The sequence below is a fragment of the Ostrea edulis genome, chromosome 10 (genome assembly GCF_947568905.1).
Source record: "Ostrea edulis chromosome 10, xbOstEdul1.1, whole genome shotgun sequence".
Lineage (NCBI taxonomy): Eukaryota > Metazoa > Mollusca > Bivalvia > Ostreida > Ostreidae > Ostrea > Ostrea edulis.
The window spans coordinates 29,486,547-29,507,644 of NC_079173.1; the positions used below are offsets into that span (position 1 = coordinate 29,486,547).

General features: G+C 34.4%; 2 protein-coding genes across 2 annotated transcripts in view; both read right to left on the minus strand.

Annotated features, from left to right (window-relative positions):
- LOC125674557 (uncharacterized) overlaps positions 1-14,598 on the minus strand; it is a 412,455-nt gene extending 397,857 nt beyond the window's left edge. The window contains exon 1 of the mRNA XM_056152419.1: positions 11,323-14,598. Coding sequence (XP_056008394.1) covers positions 13,284-14,198 — 915 coding nt within the window. The 5' untranslated portion in view covers positions 14,199-14,598 and the 3' untranslated portion in view covers positions 11,323-13,283. The remainder of the gene's footprint in view (positions 1-11,322) is intronic.
- A 2,147-nt stretch (positions 14,599-16,745) lies between these two features.
- On the minus strand, positions 16,746-19,181 carry LOC125667493 (uncharacterized). The gene is made up of 2 exons (XM_056152425.1): positions 18,451-19,181; positions 16,746-17,810 (listed from the first exon to the last, which is right to left on the minus strand). The coding sequence occupies exons 1-2, from the start codon at positions 19,000-19,002 to the stop codon at positions 17,796-17,798; spliced, it is 567 nt and encodes a 188-aa protein (XP_056008400.1). The 5' UTR covers positions 19,003-19,181; the 3' UTR covers positions 16,746-17,795.
- Between the last annotated feature and the right edge of the window lie 1,917 nt (positions 19,182-21,098).

Sequence of the window (21,098 nt, forward strand, 5' to 3'; positions counted from 1 at the left end):
ATCACAAAAGTGGCCATGGAGCCGCTACCGAGAATATGAACCCACTGTTTTGTGCTTTTTGGGTTATTAATACAACCACTTGTGCGTTTCGCATCCCTGCATTTGTAGTCAACTGTTTGGTATAATCAGTTTGAAATCTGTGAAATTTTGAGAAAATGGCTATGCCGTCTCAAACGAATATATCATCAAACTCACAAGATTTTCGTCAATCAAAGCAGAATTCTGCTGATTTAGAAGTTTAAGATAGAAAAACTCCAAGTGTTCGAGTATCTGACCGTATTCTGAAAAGTGCACATATTTCTCGTGCGCCCCGAGGAGATAGACCTGATTACATAACTCCTTTTCAAACAATACATGACATAATAGACGAGACTCAGTCATTGTTTATCATTGATGGATATCATTCAAACACAGGCGACCTTGTTGACGAAACTTCTTTATCACAATACGACCTTACTGGACTGAGGCAAAGTCTCCCACTTTGGTAAAACCAAAAAGTGGTTTTTGTGTCCCTGATACCTAAGAATCCAGGTAAAATATTCGAAAAGAAATTAGACAGGTATTTTCAAAACTTTCTCTTATTTCGGAAAGGGATAATGGAGATAAAAATATTTCAAAATCTGACCTTGCATTTCTGGAATTAAATGGGAACTCTTAAATTACCAGCTCAAGTGGAACTCTGAAAGAAAAGCCTCCCATTTACAGAAGTACCCCTATCAGTTACTTGGATTAATCTACAAGGACAATTCCCAAAACACATGCACGTATTCATTTTAATTTGGCCTCTGCAAATTTGCCTCAGTCCCGTCACATGAATCCACGTGAGCATTTCGGGAATATTCAAGACATAAGGTTTTCACCACCCATGCTTACGCCCTACATCGTTTCTTGTTCGAATCCCGCTCGCGCCGGTAAAGTGAGAAAGTTTCCCAGTTTACTTTCGGAAGGTCGGTGGTCTCTTCCCAGGTACATTGTATCTGGGTTCTCTCTTCCACCCATAAAAACTGGGCGCCACCAGATAACTGAAAAATTGTTAAGTGTGGCGGAAAACATCAATCAATCGAAGCAGACAATTGCCCCTATATATGTCACACTTAGACAGGGATATACGAACATTGGGTGGCATAAACCCAATGTTGGCAAAGGTAACGCCTACCCACTGAAATACCGTGTCTTCTCATTGGTCAAATAGGGGGAAGTAACTGCTACATCTGTACACATTCAGAATATGTCACAAGAGTTACCTTATCTTGATTTCACTAGACCAGAGACCACAAGTACACAAAGGACTGTCAATGATGTTTCATCTAAATAAATTTATAGTCAATACACAGTTGTGTTTTAGTCTCGTATGGATTACGTTCCAATTGCGTTCTCCGAAAGAAAAAAAGGATGGAAGGTGCGATTTTTGGAGGCGCCAACCGTAAACAATTTTTAAATGAGCTTAGTGTCGTAGATTGTCTTATTCCTAGGAGGCAAGGAATTCCATTCACGTACCCCCTACAAAAATGATTTATAGATGTTTAATCTGCATTTAGGAATGCCATAATTTTGCGATTGTCTAGTAACGTAATTTGATTCATGTGAACGAATATTTGGTAAAATCTCTTTCAGATACTCGGGTACCATATTGTGACAAATGTTGTACATAGTTATTCTTAATTTTGTCAATCTTCTAAAAATAAGTTGTTCCCATCCAGTTTCGAAATATAGAGATCCCCGTGATGCCAATGATGTTAGTCCAGTAACTAATCTTGCTGCTGCTAACTGTAGTTTTACAATTTTTTCAGAATATTGATTTGAACACCCACCCCATACTTCAGAGTAAAAAAAGTAGTATATAAAATAGCTAAAGTTTTCGAACTGACCTTGAACTGTTTTTAAAGTTCTCCAAGTTTTTTTTAATAAGCATTGGTTAAAAGCGAATCAATGTAAGCCGACCATGTAAGATCATGTGAAAAAGTGATACCAAGGTGTTTGTGTGTTGACACAAAATCTAAATTGCAATTTTAAAAATGTACACAAGGGAAATATGCATTTTTCTTTGTACTAAAGAGGAGGGCTTTTGTTTTCGAAGGATTAAAATTTAACAACCATTGTTTAGACCATCGTTCAAGTCAAAGTAATTCATTATTCAGCACGCATTGGATATTATAGATATTGGTAGAACAATTCTGCAAAGCATTATCATCAGTGCAAAGCCTACATAACCTTGACATGTTTTCAGCAACATCATTGATATAAATCACAAATAAAAGAGGACCTAATATGGACCCTTGAGGGACTCCAACATGTAAAGCTTTGAAATTAAACATTACATTTCTATGCAATATCCTTTGGGTTCTGAAATTTAAATAGCTTTGAAACCACTGTAATAAGTTACCACTCACTCCATAAGTTAGTAGCTTAATAAGAAGTCCCTTATAAATGTCATACACGATCAAAAGCCTTTGACAAATCACAAAACACCATACAGCAACATTTGCCCTCATCTATAGATTTCGTTATATGATCATATGTTTCAATAAGCTGATAGACAGTTGAATGACCAAGTAAAAAACCCAGCTTGCATTGGTATTTGTAAAAAAGATCATTTGATTGAAAATGATTGTATACATATTTAAAAATAACTCGTACCATAATTTTACCAACACAACTCAACAATGATACAGGTCTATAATTTGACAATACTGATGGGTCACCTTTTTTAAACCAAGGACGTACGTTAGCTACCTGCCATTGTTTAGGAAATTCGCATTATTTTAAAGACCGATTAAACAGAAAACGCAAAGGGGTTGAGACGCTAAAGATTGTAGCCTTTAACATTCTATGGCTTATTTCATCTGGCCCTAAGGCTTTGTTGACCTATAGAATAGAAATTATGTCAATAATATCTTGCTCCACAATTTTAATGCTGTTGAATACACTTTTACAAAATAAAGAAAATGCTGGAAATGTAGGTTCATCTTCGTGTACTGATGAAATCTGCACAAAAAAATATTCAACGTTTCAACCTTGTCGGTATCGCTGTATGTAATATGTACCTCGCCATTTTCTTTAATATCCTGAAGCGGTGGTATTTCGGTCCTGGGTTTAGTTTTAAATATATCTTTCACCGATTCCGATCGATCAAACTCGTGAAACTTAACAAAAAATGTAATTGAAATTAATTAGAATGTGTTAAGGATGTGTGCTACACCAGAGACATTTGATGTAGATGAAAAGTGGAGGATATGTACAAAAATATTTTGAAGTTGAAAATTTTCAAATTTACTTTATTTTGTCAAAAAATACAGTTTTAGTAGAAGGTAATCTGAAAAAAAATGTAAAACCCCTGCTGGACTAGAACATGCGACCTACAGGTCATCAGTCGTTATTCTAACCTACTGATCTACTCGGCTAGGTATTTAAATGGAAAGGGAAAAATCAAATATTGCTGATATCGATTTTTTCATCCATGTTCTTAAAGGAAGTCAGCCATTATGACGATGTAGAGTACTACCTTAATTACAAATATAATAAATCTAACATTGAAAATGCGGAATATTCTTTCAAAAACATTTTATTCTGTTTTTAAATTTCAAAGTTCAAACATAATGAATCAATTTGATTTTGTAAAATTTCGTTAAATGATACAAAGTCGGACAATATCAACACAACTCTATTTAGTCGCCTCTTACGACAAGGGGCACTGAGGACCTACATCAACATCACCATCAACAACAATAACATCAACAACAACAATAACTTCAACAACATCATCGTCAACAACAACAACAGCTATAATATCAACAACAACAACATCACCATTAAACCATCAAACCAGTTTCGAACATCATGAAAACTATTTTCAAGTGCTGAACCTAAACTAAAACTAGGTTTTGATCAATAAATTCACCCATTTCCTTCTTAACCTGACCAAATATAAGACATTATTGCTGTTAATTTTAGCTAATTGTCAAGCTTTCAAATACGTTCATGGTTACTCCACCCTTATGCATTATTGTTGTTGACTGCAATTGATGGGAGAATAACAAATGTCAAAGCTACGGATGAGAAAATGACAAAAGTCAATACGATTTATAAGAAGGTATGCTACACCAGAGAAATTTGATATGGATGAAAAGTGGAAGATATATACAGCAATAATTTGAAATTTAAAACTTTTAAATTTACTTTACTTAGTCAAAAATACAGTTTTAGTAAAAAGCAATCTGGAAAAAAATTTAATACCCCTGCTGGATTCGAATCCCCCGATCTACATACATTTCAGCAGTCGACGTGCTAACCATTTTAGCTACTCAGTTAGGCGATAATGTTTTAAATGAATATGATGATGGTGTAGATTTATAGTGCAGACTGTCCAATAGGGGCCCTGCTACACTAGGTTTCGTTGCAGCGAGGCGGCGATTGTGGTCGACCCTCGGATTCCGAGTTAGGTCCTGCAGAAGATGGTGGATGGATCCATCTTTTCATCCTAGAGTCGATCGCCCACGGATCCCCACAGTATAGTCGGGGGAAGGGCTTCTTGAAGATAGCTTGCTATTCTTCATCTCTACTTTCTTCCTGCTGGATGGAATAATTTAGCAATTCCGTATTCAATTGGTGATTTATTTTAAACAAGAGGCCCATGGGCCACATCGCTCACCTGAGTCACCTTGGTCCATATCAGAAGATTTTCCATATCTATTTGCATGTAAAACCGTAGTCCCTATTATGGCCCCAAACCTACCCCTGGAGGCCATAGTTTTTGCAAACCTGAATCTACACTATGTCAGAAAGCTTTCATGTAAATATCAGCTTTTCTGGCTCAGTGGTTCTTGAGAAGAAGATTTTTAAAGATTTTTCCTATATATTTGTATGTAAAACTTTGATCCCCTATTGTGGCCCCATCCTACCCCAGGGGGCCATGATTTTAACAATTTAGAATCTGCACTATATCAGAAAGCTTTCATATAAATCTCAGCTTTTCTGGCTTAGTGGTTCTGGGGAGAAGATTTTTAAAGATTTTTCCTATATATTTGTATGTAAAACTTTAACCCCTATTGTGGCCCCATCCGACCCCCGGGGGCCATGATCTTAACAATTTATAATCTGCACTATATCAGGAAGCTTTCATATAAATCTCAGCTTTTCTGGCTCAGTGGTTCTTGAGAAGAAGATTTTAAAAGATTTTTCCTATAAATTTGTATGTAAAACTTTGATGCCCCCCTTGAGGCCCCATCCAATCCCCGGGGTCCATGATTTTAACAAACTTGAATCTGCACTATATCAACAAACAAACAAAAAACGAAAAAAAAAAAAACGAAAAAAAAAACCAAAAAAACTTTGACCCCCTATTGTGGCCCCATCTGATCCCCGGGGGCCATGATTTTAACAATTTAGAATTTGTACTATATCAGAAAGCTTTCATATAAATCTCAGCTTTTCTGGCTCAGTGGTTCTTGGGAAGAAGATTTTTAAAGATTTTTCCTATATATTTGTATGTAAAATTTTGAACCCCTATTATGGCCCCATCCGACCCCCAGGGGCCATGATTTTAACAATTTAGAATCTGTACTATATCATAAAGCTTTCATATAAAGTTCAGCTTTTCTGGCTCAGTGGTTCTTGGGAAGAAGATTTTTAAAGATTTTTCCTATATATTTGTATGTAAAACTTTGATCCCCTATTGTGGCCCCATCCAACCCCCGGGGGCCATGATTTGAACAAACTTGAATCTGCATTATGTCAGGAAGCTTTCATGTAAATCTCAGCTTTTCTGGCTTAGTGGTTCTTGAGAAGAAGATTTTTAAAGTTTTTCCCTATATATTTGTATGTAAAACTTTGATCCCCCCTTGTGGCCCCATCCTACCACCGGGGGCCATGATTTGAACAAACTTGAATCTGCAATATGTCAGGAAGCTTTCAGGTAAATTTCAGCTCTTCTGGCCCAGTGGTTCTTGAGAAGAAGATTTTTTAATGACCCCACCCTATTTTTGCATTTTTGTGATTATCTCCCCTTTGAAAGGGACATGGCCCTTCATTTGAACAAACTTGAAAGCCCTTCACCCAAGGATGCTTTTGGCCAAGTTAGGTTGAAATTGGTCCAGTGGTTCTGGAGAAGAAGTCGAAAATGTGAAAAGTTTACAGACAGACGGACAGACAGACAGACGGACGCCGGACAAAATGTGATCAGAATAGCTCACTTGAACCTTCGGTTCAGGTGAGCTAAAAATGGGTCAAAGACTCAATTGGCCGGGTTGCAATATTTAGTGTAAATAATTTGGGTAGGGATTTATTTGGTGGTAGTTATCTGGAGGACTGTTATGATTTGTTATGGCCTTAGTGTTGAAGGAGGCAGAATTTTGACGAGTGGAAAAAATGTTAGTTCCGTATCGGTAACGTGAGCGGACACGATTGTTTCCGGATACAGGTACGGATTTTTGTCTTGTAAAAATGCCGATATATATATATATAAAAAAACACACATCACATATTGCCGCAGGGCTTTTATTGATTAATAAAAAAAACATAATACAGTGCTCCAAGTCGCATCTGCTATCAGGTCGCAAAATGGCGACCTAAAAATATTTCTGGTCGCCATTTTCAAATTTCTAGACGCCATGTTCAAAATTTCTACTCGCCATAGTAAAAGCTTTTGTAAATATAAGACTTACAAGGTTGTTTTTTTTTTAAAATGTGAATATCTTGCAAGTAAAAAATCAACACCATGTATACATTTTGTTTGTTTATATTTTGAAACTGAATAGAAATGTACTGTGAAACATGCTGGATGCTAACAAGTCAAGTATTTACTCTGGCTAAAGTTGTATTGCATTGGGCCATCCTGTATATTTTACAGTACGCTTCTGGAAAAGAAACCCAGCGTTCTACACAAGGATTTGCTTTAAAGTTATCAATAAGTGGGCCTTCACTGCTTATCATGTTATGCGCGAATACGAGCTCCTAGTTTTGTTGGATCTTTTGCTGAACAATTAGTACCAGCATCAATAAGAACACTACATCCCGAGTTTGATTGTCTTTGAAAATTAACAGCAAAAGTTGCCCCGCTCGACTTACTGCTAATAATGCAGTCAAGGACAACGACATGTCTCTTACTGTTACCGTGAATACTCACATTTCCACGTTTGAAAGATGTACACTCGGTCGTGGCGAAATAGGACAATGGATGTCTAGAAATTGTGGACGTTTCTGGCTTATTGGCCTCACAAATTCTGCAAAACATTTTGCCATCACGAAAATTTCCTCCGCCATTTCAGGACTGGGGTTCTTCCTTTACTTTTGCATTTCTCTTTAGACATTGCTATGCCATCTTTTGATGCAGAACTTTCCCCGTGTGATTCTTAAATTTCTTTGTTACATGTACAAGGCTGAGGCTTCTGTTTTTTACTATTGATAAATCCCAAGTGCTCTAAACCTCGTTTTCCCGCTGTAACCGTGGTGGCGGTCGCTGGTGACCAGGGTCGCTCTTAATAGAATATATAGGGAAAAGAACGACTCGGATCACCGGCTTCTGCGCATGCGTGGTATTTAACTCGAAGCGGTGCCCTACTGGTTTTAAATCCATAGTAATAATAAACCCCCTTCTCAGTTTTCTGTTTCGTATGCACATCATAACTTGAAAGATACAAATTATCTTGTATTATCCAACTCCAAAATTGATATTTTAATGCATAAGATTTCTGAATTATGTCTAAGATATCTAATAACGAATAAACAACTTGAATACAATGGCTGTTTATTCAAAGCATATTTACAATAGTGTTATCTCCATAACAATTCCTAAGTCATCTTTTATATTTTAATCACATGATAACAGGTGTGAACAAGGCACAGCTAGACGCCTTGAACTTGGATTAACGTGCAGGTGTAAACAATTACCTGTAAATAAAATAACACCAGGTTATTCTACCGTGACCAACCTTCGTAATCATAAGTACAAATACCACTCGCCCAATTTACGAACAATACGTAGGCACATATTCAACATTGTTTTATTATTTATTTATCTATTTTGCATAGTATGTTTCTTCTCTCACCCTCTTTTATTTCAAATATATTTTCTGATTATCTGAATTCAAATTATCTCCGATATGCGAACAACCACACATCTACTGTATACAACTTGGAGGTTTACTTTGGGTGTTTTTGTACAAAAGTGGAAGACTTTCCTATTACGAGATAATTCTTTTTGTGTTAAAATTTAACCAACTAGACCCTATATACATGTACATATAGCAGGATCGTGTATAGGAACCAGCAGGCATGAGGGATCGTTCCATCCTTCTTATTCCCAATAAAAACCATAAGACAACAAAACTAACGTCTGGCGGCTTTTTTCGTCTTTATTTACCAAATATCTATTTATTTATTTTCAAGGTCAACGTATATCTGTTCACTTATGCCCCAACTATAATTGCTTACAAAGGACACGTTTCAGTTTCACGAAATTAGTCAAAATAGGATTCATGTTTGGTATACGGACAAAAAGTCACAGGATAAACGTCACTGGACAGAAAGTCACAAAATATGTAGAAAAGTCACAAAAATGACTTAGCAAATGAGACCCCATATATACTTTTAAGATAATAATAACAGGTGGTACCCAAATGCTCACTAAAGCTGTTGTTCAGACACCAGACATTTCTTACAGTGGATAGGAGGTACAAGGGAATACATGTCATCATTATTGATGTTTGTTTTGCCACATTTAGCACCTTCAGTTCATTATTAAATGTTCATTATCAGATAATAAGAAAGGAAAAATCATTAACTTGTTTATATATCAATTATTATATGATAGTTCACTTACTTCTTGTTTTGACAATGATCTGGAGTGAAAGGAAGCCAACCATAATTCTGTCATCAGATTTTGTTTTGACAATCATTACATGTAATATGTAGTATACTAAACCAAATGATCATCAAGCTTATTTCATCGAAATAAGAAATCTCTCTTTTTAAAAATCAAAATGATATTTTACAATAAATATGATAAAAGGAATAACAATTTTATAATTATTATCAAAATCTCATAGAAAATATAAAGTTTGCATATATATTTTCTTAAACTTTACAAAAAGAACAGATATGTTTTCAAATATATATAAAAAAAATCAATAGTTTTTTATTTTCTTATAAACTGTGACTTTTTGTCCTATGACATTTTGTTCTACTATCATAAAATTCTAATTGTGACTTGGTCTTATTTTCTTATAAAATTGTGACTTTTTGTCCTGTGACATTTTGTCCTACTTTCCCATGGTTATATTGGCCGTGTCTTTTTGTAATTTGTAAAGCTGTAAATGGTTTGAAAGGTACATAATTTCAGCACAATGTATATATTAATTATGACTTTAAAAGTTGAAATATTTTCATGATCCTGGTTCTAATTAGGAGCATTTATTTGAATCATTTTTTATATATCATAAAATTACAATTTTCTTATATCAAATTCATGACAAGGAACTACGTAAAAATGAGCAGTACTTTGAGTGAATCTCATTCTTTGCAGTCAGCCAATAATATGATAGAACTGGCTTCACGAGTATGTACAAAAGCCACGGTATCGACGTCCAGTTGTTTAATATCATCATGAAAGCTGCTGTCTTTGGATCGTCTTTTGTCTCGCGTCTCGGAAGATCTACCGAAGCAGACCCGAGAATAAAATATTTTGGAGTTGGTGGCATGACAGCAAAGGAGCCAAATCAAACCTGCCTGCAAAAACCTGCTTCAGTATTCCCCTGATCGAGTTTTCATTCATCTCGGTGGAAACGACATTAGCGTTGACGGACAACCTAGGAAGGTGGCTGAAAACGTCCTACAACTGGTGCAGGTCCTAGAAGACAGCGGAGTTGGAACTGTTCTCGTGGGACAGATTCTAGACAGAAATAAGAAGACCTAGGGGAAGGGACTTACCCCCACCCCCTCTAAATCCGCAACTGCATAGATATGTAGACTTCTTTATATTTTGAATTAAGGTATGGCATGTGTAATGAAAGGATAATGAACAATTTTGAAGGATTTAGATCAACATAAATGTTTGTCAAATAATGATGAAAGTGAAGCAGATGAAATTCACATGACTGGTGAATGATTCGAAGCTGACATTTTTGCACTTAAGACTTTTTAGAAGAGTTGTCTGCCCTTTGTATAAATAAGAAAAATCTAATTTTCTAAAAATGTGTGTGGTCAATGATTAATTTTATTTCATATTTTCATTAAGAGAAAGTGTATGTAACTTTCTACCAAGAGATTTGTATGAAACTATAACTTCTTTTTAAAATATTGTAATAAAACATGCTTCATATTTTGTCAGAACTGACTAGGGTATGGTCTGTAAAAGTTGCACAACGTGCAAATGGGTGGCGGTTTGATTTGAACTAGATAATTTAAGTGTAGTTTCAGAATTCAGGAGAGAAAAAATGGGGAAAATAATTATTTTGAATTAATTATGAGCGTCGGTGTCTGGGGTCGCTCTTCAGAATGACCGTTTCATATTTTGTCAGAACTGACTAGGGTATGGTCTGTAAAAGTTGCACAAGGTGCAAATGGGTGGCGGTTTGATTTGAAATAGCTAATTTAAGTGTAGTTTCAGAATTCGGGAGAGAAAAAATGGGGAAAATAATTATTTTGAATTAATTATGAGCGTCGGTGTCTGGGGTCGCTCTTCAGAATGACCGTTTCATATTTTTACTTCACACAATCCGGAAAAAAAATTACTTGAATTACATGTAATGCATTAAGAGAATTACACAATTTGAATTTATTTAATACTAATAATAATGCTTTGATTAGATAATGTACAAGAAAGTGGTAGTTAAAACAATTATGGGGGTCACTATTCATGGTGTAGAAGGTAATTTGAAAACAGCAAAATAACAACTTTATCATTTTCAATGGATCCATAATAATAAAAAATTCAGCACAGCATGAAATTCTGATTGGCAAGACATTCTTGAAAACTTTGGTTAAAAGAAGTGACATTAGCAGACATCCTCGTATTGTAAATATATATCTGTATCTAGTTTAAAAAGAACGCACTTTCACATTATGACCCCTGGTCTACTTTTTTGGGGATTGACAATGTTATGGTTTTGGCAATTATTTAATTAAGGAAATCAGAGGTCATGATTTGAAAAAGCTTGAATCTACAATACCTGAGAATGATTCCATATTAATAAGACTGATCACTGTTTGTAAACAAATTTCTTCATTCCTCCTATCTAAAACTAAATTGCCCATTGCCAATTGTGTTCCTCACTTACCCCTGGAGGGTTAAGATTTGAGCAAACTGCTTCACTACTTGAAGATGCTTACATATAACTATGAATAATCATGACTTTGCTGTTCTTGAGGAAAAGATTTTTACAGTTTCTTCCTATGTATTTGTATGTAAAACTTTGATCCCCTATTGTGTCCCATTCAACACCCGGGGGCCATGATTTGAGCAAACTTGAATCTGCAACTATGTCAGGAAGCTTTCATGTAAATATCTGCTTTTCTAGCTCAGTGGTTCTTGTGAAGATGATTCTTAAAGATTTATTCTATATATTTGTATGTAAAACTTTGACCCCCCTACTGTGGTCCCATTCAACACCCGGGGGCCGTGATTTGAACAAATTTGAGTCTGCAATATGCCAGGAAGCTTCAATGTAAATTTTAGCTTTTTTGGCCCAGTGGTTCTCGAAGATTTTTAAATGAAACCCACCCTATTTTTGCATTTTTATGATTATCTCCCCTTTGAAAGGCTCATGGCCCTTCATTTGAACAAACTTGAAAGCCCTTTACCCAAGGATGCTTTGGGCCAAGTTTGGTTGAAATTGGCTTAGTGGTTCTGGAGAAGAAGTCGAAAATGTAAAAAGTTTAGACAGACAACGGACAACAGGTGATCATAAAAGTTCACTTGAGGTTTCAGCCGGTTTTGCTATTTTGATATATAGTCTATCAAACTCCAGTAAGATGAGGGTGATACCAGACAGTCAACATAAGAAAGTTCACTGTTTCAAAATTACTTGTTGATATATTACAAATATGCGTGATGCTGTTTTATAACTGACCTTTAGGATGTTTCTTGGTGTTTGAAATTAACCATAGACCGAGTCTATGTCAAATGGCACTGGTCTATAACAATTGTAATTGGGATATAACAAAACGTGTATGTTAATTTTCTTAGTTTAAAGCAATTGAGTTATCCCACAAGTCAACGTCTGATAAACGTTATGAGGAAAAGAGAACACTTTTTTGGAAATGGAAAGAAAATATGCTTTATAAGTACTTTAAAAGTCAATAAAAATGTTTTAAATTTGTGTTATTTTTTTCAATGTTGCGGTCTATGCCAATTCAATGAGGTCTATGTCATCTAGTTTTGGCATAAACCCAGTCTGTACTAAGTTTTAAACGAATTTCGAAAACTGCTTTTCTGTTACTTTAATTCAGAAAAATATACTGACAACATGTCACACCAGCATATTTCTTTTCTGTTTTACCACACCCAAACATATAAAAGATGTGGTGACTACAAATGAAGGGAAGAAATGCATTAAAATGCACCATTTTAAATCATTCTTTTTAAATGGGTTAACCTCCCCCCAAACCCCACAGTAAGGTATAGATTTGCCACTGTATTTGAGTGCAACCTGATGTTATTAAAGAACAGACGTAGCTCAAAAATTGCAAATTCACATGAAATTATGCTACTCTACAGATTACTTCGAAAAAATGTATAATTCAAATCCAACAAAAAAATCAACAGACTGATTGAAATGGATCACAGATTAAAATGTATCACAATGAGGGAAATTTGGATGTTTTGGAGAATTGACAAATTCAATGCAGAAAGAATTAAAAGGATCAGTAAATGATGTCATAATACTTGCCCTTTGACCTCTAAATATCAAGGCTCTACCATATAGAAATTTCATGCAAATGATTATGCACATTTTTACTGTATGCTCGAGAATGTCCAATATATAGGATGTTCTCTATTCGTTTTTCACAGGGTAAGTAATTCATATTGTTCATTCCAAAGATAATTGATTATTGCATTAGTATAAATTTTCTTCTGGCATGTTTTCAAAGAAATGAATTTAAACTAATTTCACGTGTTTTGAACTACGTGAAGTAAATTATTTTAATGGGATATGAACTCCACATCTCCATTCTTTTTTTTCTTTTTTTCTTTTTTTATGATTTCATAGTTTATTACTCATATTAATACCATCAGTAGTACAATAGCACAGGTACAATGCAATACATTGCAGAAAAAATATAGATACAAATTACAACAGTTTTATGAAATGTTCAATAGCATTTGTTTTCAATGCATAATTACTATACTTTATAACTTTACACCACAAAACTGTACACTTCTTGACATGATTTGATATGCTATATTCAGTTTCTTCAAGATTACTTAGTCTACAAAACATTTTATATTTGTATATCTTCAAAGCAATGAAGGAAATAAAGTTATTAAGCAGGCGTGTGCTTTGATTACATTCAAAATAAAAACCAATAACAATACTTTTCCATTGAATATTGACTTTGCACGCCAAAGACACCATATTCCAAACCAATGAAACATTTTTACACTCATATATAAGATGTCTCATATCTTCTGTTTCTAGACACAGAGAACATTTGTCAGAAGATTCTTTTTTCCATTTAAACATGTATTTTTTACAGGAAAGCAAATTATGCATCAGTTTATAATTAAATTCAGCAATAATTCTATCTAAAGCTAACTTGATTTTTTGTTGATAAATGTGTTTCCACATTTCTTTACTGACATTATATTCTTTGTGATATAAATTATGGTGCTTAGGTGATATAAACAATTTACTCAAAAGTATTTCATAGAAAAATTTACGTTTTTGTTTTTCAACCGTACAATATTTATTAGTAAAATTGAAATATCTTTTATCTTTTATGTTTATAAATTTTGATTCGTATCCATGAATTTTCTCTCTTATGTATTTAAAAGCTGATTTGACTATTTTATATTCACAAAGTACATTTGCTTTTTTGCAAATTTCTTTGCTTATTTCATCAATGGTCTTAAAACCGCTATCATTGAACAAATCTTTTACATATTTAATATTTTTTATCCAATTTTTAAAATATATAGTCTTGCCATTAAACAAAAAATGCTTATTGTTCCAAATTGGTTCTTGTAATATTTCGTTATTGTTCATATTTTGCACATTAGGAATTTTTTTTTACATTGATTAAAGTAAATAAACACCTCTTTATAAAATTGTGGAAGTTTGGTAAATATATCAAAGTTCTTTAAATCAGTACAATTCATTTTCAATATATATTCTAGATTTACATTATAAGCTCTTAATAGTTTATCAAGGTGTGAACGTATAAAGTTATGACCGTCATTTTTTATAAGTCGCGGTATCCAGGCAGCTTTCAATGCGTGGAATTTAGTAAGTATATCTATTACTCCAATACCACCATCTTCTATTTTACCAATCAGTGTTTTTCTTTTTATTCTATCTTTTGACCCCCATAGAAAATTAAAAATAATTCTACATAGCTGTTTAATAAAAATTTCACTAGGGAGAGGTAGTATAGATGCAACATAAATGAATTGCAGGTACTTTCATGTAGAATGTATTATCTGATTTCCCCCAAAATCTTATGTTGAAGATTTCTTTCGTCATTTGGTATTGTAATAAATGACAAATTTTCAATCTCAATCATTCTTTGTTCAGATTTTTTATGACAGCAAAAACGAGCTACGGTAAGCAGAGTTTGGGTAATAGAAGCTGATAAACATAAATGAATTTGCTTATGCCTAAAGTATTAATTATTTCAGTTTTACCAAAAATTGTAAGTTTTCTCTTCTTCCATGACTCAAACAGTTTTTGCATTTTTTCACTTTTATCAATCCAGTTTCTTTTGTAACATTCTTCTTTATCTACGCCAATATATATTCCAAGGCATTTTACAGATGATGTATTTACTTTTATTCCCTCAAGTTTTTCTATGTTACGATGCAACCTATGTGGACCTGTCAATATACATTCGGTTTTATCCACGTTTAGCTTTGATCCTGCATGTTTGGAAAATTCATTGATTGTTTTTAAAGCCTCCTTTAAAGATTCTACACTTTTAAGAAATAGTGTCAGATCATCTGCATGATGAACATGTTTATACTCTTTACTAAATTCAGAGGGTTTAATTCCTAAAATTTTATCATTTTTCTTTATCTTTAAGGCTAGAATATCTGCGACAAATAGATATAGAATTGCCGAAATAGGACACCCTTGTCTTATGCCTCTCGACATGGGACATGTTTTTGAGATCCATCCATTGTTTTTTAATCGAAATAGCGGATTTTTATAAAGAATTTTCATCCATTTTATAAAATTATGTTTAAAATGATATTTCTCTAAAGTTTTAAATAAGAAGTTCCATTCTATTGAATCGAACGCCTTTTCGAAATCTAAAAATAGCAATATTCCGTCTGTTTCTGTTCCCTCACAATATTCGAATATATCTAAAATTACTCTAGCATTTTCGCCAATATATCTTCCTTTAATGTATGCCGATTGATGTTCATTAATGATATTTCCTACAACCTTTTGAAGTCTTCTCGCAAAAATAAAAGCAATTATTTTATAATCCGTGTTAGTCAAACTAATTGGCCTATAATTTTTAAGGTTCGTTTCATCTCCTTTTTTATACAGGAGGGAGATAACAGCAGTTCTCTGTGAAAAAGTCATTTGACCATTATCAAATATTACTTTTAGCGCTTCGTAAAATAGGTCTTTTATGTCATTCCAAAAATATTGGTAAAATTCGTTTGTAAGACCATCAAGTCCTGGAGATTTGTTCGTTTTTAGATTTGTTACAGCATCAGTGCATTCCTCAAGAGATGGAAACTGCTCACAATAGTTTGCATCATTCTCACTCAGTACATTTTCTAAATTAATAGACGATAGATAATTATCTATGCATTCATCTGATATATTATCAGACGAGTATAGACTTTTGTAGAAATCACACATAGCACCCAAAATATCGTTGGTGTTTTCTATGCGAGTATCTTCATTAACTTTCAATTCTTTTATGACACTTTGTTTCTGCCTACTTTTCTCTAAATTTAGAAAGAATTTTGAACATTTTTCGCCTTCCAGCATCCATTTTGATCGTGACCTTACGAAGGCACCTTTACATTTTTTGTCATATAACTTATCTAGTTCTGATTCTAGATTACGTTTTTTATTCATATCTATACTATAAGAATCAAGCTCCTCTATACCATTTATTTCTTTTTCTATTGATTTAATGCGATCTTTTGTATTTAGATTTGATTCTTTTGAAAACTGAATAGAAAAATCCCGAGATTTTATTTTGAATGTTTCCCACTTATCTACTGGGTCTAATTCTTCATTATGTATCTCATCGATAATTCTATGAATTTCTTTTTTATAGTTTAAATCATTTAAATGGGAGTTATTAAGTTTCCAATATCCATTTCCCCTTTTATTTGCATCTATTTTAAACGTTATTTTTAATGACCTATGGTCAGACATTCTTTTCCCAAAGTTTGTACCTGGAATTTTTCGTATGATTATATTGTTTAAATCGAATGTAAAGTTTCTATTCAGAAATATATAATCGATTCTACTACTAGGGATATCCTCTGAATTATATTCTCCCTCACTTTGTTCGTCCGAATATAAATTAATTAGATGCTAATTACCAAAAAACAAGAAACTATATAGTATAAGTAGGATGGCAGCTCGCTAGCACTTTATTCATCACTCGTAATGTCCTTAAGAAATATATCGCAAACAAAACTACTCATGTTAATACACATCAATATATACACAGATTAATGTCATCTGATAAATGGTTACTATCCGCCATAGAAATATTGTAAAATTTACCTGTACGTAGAACTAGCGAGCGTGCTTAGAATGCCGCACAAACACATGTTCGCCTATTTATATGCCTTCACCACGTGACCAATACAAATGATATTCGAACCCGACTACCTATAAAACACCCGCATATAATTATAATTATATTCTCCCTCACTTTGTTCGTCCGAATATAAATTAATTAGATGCTAATTACCAAAAAACAAGAAACTATATAGTATAAGTAGGATGGCAGCTCGCTAGCACTTAGAAAAACAAAGAGAGAAAAATCTAATGGCGGAAGTAACACATTTGTTATTAATAGAAAACATCGTGAGCCGAACACCAGCCTTTAAATTTTGGAAATAAGTGTCGTATTTTCTATTAGAGTTGTCGCTCTTTCCTTTCCGTAGAATGTAATGAATGTGTGATGCTGCCGATGCAAACCTGCTGTCTTTTTTCATTTCCTGGATTTCCGACAGAATGTTATTGTGTACCTATAAAAAAGACAGATTTTATCAATGCAAAGTTGTCCCACAACTTTCCACCTTGAGACTTAAGATATAGTTCATGCATGCCCCATTCAATTACATTTGATTTTCTGAAAACGCACATGGTGCCTTATCTCTAATTCATATTTAGCTCACAAAATCCCACTTCGTTTCAATTCAAAATTCTCTTAGTATACACAAGAAAACGCACATGGTGCTTTGTTTACAATTTTATATGTAGCTCATAAGGTATATGCACATGGTGCTCAAAATACTGCTCTAGAATTCATTATGCACATGGTGCCATGCAAGATATGCCATGTGGTTCATGGAACCTTGTTGATCATCCATATGATCTATCTAAAATCAACTCTCAGCACTAGAACATTACTAGCAAACTTATATGCCGCAAAAATACTGTTTATATCTGATCCAGCTTTGAAAAAATTTTTTGGATTATTATACTCAATAAATCCTTTTACAAAATAATGAAAATTGTTTTGCTTTGCATTCCAAATCAGAGGCCAAAACATTGAAGATTTCCATTTTGGAATAATTAGTGTACCAAAAGCTTTACATATCTGCAAGTGCGTAAGTACTCGACAAATCAACACGGGTGGAGGTACTATCCAACAGTTTTCATCTGACCAATTTTGCGCAAAAGCATCAACTCCAGAAGTGTCGGGTGTCCAAAATTTTGAAAAGAATTTTTTGCATTTTTTGTTTTTACTGTCTGCAAATAAATCACATGTAAACTTTCCCCCACGTTTTATCCAAAAATTCAAAAATCCTGTCTGAAACACCCCAGTCATCAAAATCGTAAATTTTGCTTAACTCATCTGCTAACGAGTTCATATTTCTAGGAATCCATTCCACTTCCAATTTTACTGAATGTGTTACACACAATCCAAACATTTCCAAAGCGAGCTGATGCAGCTCAAAATTCATACTTCCTTTACATGCAATCAGTACAACATTTTGATTATCTGTATATACTTTCACAAGTTTCCCTGATAGATAACTGTGTAAACTCTCAATAAGAATACAGATAGTTTTTAACTCTCGCCACGTAGAACAAAAAAGTCATTTGGCGCGAAATTGCCTCTCCGTTTGTCGTAGGGCTTGCTTCGATAGGAGCGTTTCCTAGCAGCACGACTAACAGCGTAACGAAGCTTAGTAGCATCTTCGGTGTCGTCCGCTAAGGGGTCGTCAAGGTATTCACTCACGGTATCCCATCCGTGCCGGTCTGCAATCTTTAAAATCTTGTTTCTTTGAAGTATTGCTGCTTGTTCCTCTTTTACGATGTCTGCTGCTTTCTGAAAATCACACTCCTGAATCAACTTTCCTAGCTCTGACAACTTGGAATATCTTGCTTGATTAAAGTTAAACTGAATCTTGTGTCCCTCGTGTTTGAATTCGAATCCTGGTGACCCGTTAACTGAAACTGTTGATTCCTCCACGTGCGGCACGTTTTTCCCCGCGTTGCTTTTTGTCAACTTTTCTGTAAGGCCCGTTATAGTGCTCACAATAACATTGCTCTGCCTTTCTAAAGCTTTGTTCAGTGAAGAACTGAATAAAGAAACGGCCTCTTCATTAGATAAACCAAATTCTTCTCCCGGAGTTTCCATGCAATGTCACTTTCAGCCATAGAGTTTTTGTAGTGTATAAAATTTACCTGTACGTAGAACTAGCGAGCGTGCTTAGAATGCCGCACAAACACATGTTCGCCTATTTATATGCCTTCACCACGTGACCAATACAAATGATATTCGAACCCGACTACCTATAAAACACCCGCATATAATTATAATTACACCATGTATGACCTTTAAAAGTTGGATGTGTTGATTGCCAAGTATCATACAAATCAAAAGAACAAACAATCTTTTTAAGCTTCGACGTACTTTGGTCATGAAAGTTATCTGTTTTACAGTTAAAATCCCCGCATATTATGATATTGTCATCTTCTGTTATACCTTGTTTTTGCAGAAAATTGTTCAATTTTTTAAAGAATGTGCATCTTTCTTTTATAGTGTTTGGTGCGTAAATATTTACAAGTGAAACTATTTTTCCATGTATTTTTGCTTTTAAAAACAATCTTCTTCCGTCCAATGATGCGTGTTTTTCAATTATTTCTAGTTTTAATTCTTTTTTAAAAAGAATGCTAACACCTCTACTAAAAGGTGAATCACTAAAACAATGAACCGATTTACCGAACCACCTTGAGTCATATTTAAATATATTTTTCTCAATATAGTGTGTTTCTTGTAAAAGGATAATATCTACATTCATATCATTTAACCATGTATATAACTTAACTCTTTTTTCGTCCGAGTTTAATCCTCGAACATTTACCGACAGTATTTCAAACTTATCCATTTAGGCTATAATTTGAGGAAAAATACAGTAATATGTAAATACATGTATATGTATATAAGTTGAAGAAAGTTTGCATATCTATAAAATTGCAAAAAAAAAATATAGAAAGATAGTTTTGTATAAGTTGTAGATATCTAATTCCATTGTCCAGTTTCAGTCCGTGAATCGCAATATATGATTGTTACCTATCCGTTGTCACTGGTTGTGGCGTATTGACAGATTGATCACATTCTTTTTTTGAATTAACACTATTTTTTGTGTTCCTGTTTCGGGAGTTTCGTCCAGTTCTCGGCTTTTTAGCATCGTTCTTTTGAATGCTGCTGAGCATGTCTGAGATGTTCCTCTGGTCCGACAACTGAGTGTTCCTGGGGACGGATATTGATCGACTCGGGGGTCTGTTTTCACAAGCGATTTTGTGAGTAAGCTTACCCATGATATTTTTGCCGGGCCATTTATTGTGATCTGTGTGATCCGTTCCTATCCGATTTAGGCCAGTGCCCCAGAAATCGTCGTAGACGGCTTCAGCATATATAGTGGAGGGCGTACTTTTCTTCAGTACAGCGTGATATTCTTCCACTTGATTATATTTAGCCTTTAGAATTTCCTCCATTACTTCTTCTCGCTTAGACAGGAATTCATCACTGCTGTGAATCTCTTTCCCCAGTTTTTTGGCTTCTAAGGCTGAGTTTACATCTTGAATAGCCTGCGCTTTTTGGATGTCTCCATTTCGAATGGCCTTGACATACTGAAATGCGTGTTTGGAGGATTGATGGTGAACGCCAAATACATGTAGGGAGCACGGGAAAAAGTTGGAAAGAGGATTTTCAGAACCAGCAAAAGACATGACTTCCTTCTGGTTTTCTACAAAGGCATCACATAATTCAGATCCTGGATCATGTCCTTCTTGTAGACAGATTCTGCAGCGTTTGGTTTTCGTACACTGGGATCTCCAATGCTCGCCCCAGCAGTTAGTACACATAGGCGTCTGTTTATTTGAAGGTTGACCTTTGTGATAGATGAGACATTTTAAGCCCGCACAAATAGCTGATCTTGGCAAAGATTTTCCCTGGGGAAGAGGTTTGGCATAGACAAACCTGTTTCCATTTAGAATACTTGTCATTTTCCGGGTTATTGGATGCCGTATATTTTCATATTTTATTGGGCTTGTAAGAGATACATCAAAGTTATCAAGCATCTTTATAATTTCTCCATCATCAACGGATAGAGGAACTCCTTTGATTGTGATTCTCAAAACTTCCTCCTTGGGAGAGTTTGTACCAGCTGAGAAAGGGTTTGTTTCAAAAGCATAAACATTTGTGTTTCGAAAGTCGAAACCTTCAGACAG

Bases quoted from the DNA above. Each gene is read 5' to 3' on its own strand.
- LOC125667493 (XM_056152425.1), bottom strand. From the start codon at position 19,002: ATGGAAACTCCGGGAGAAGAATTTGGTTTATCTAATGAAGAGGCCGTT.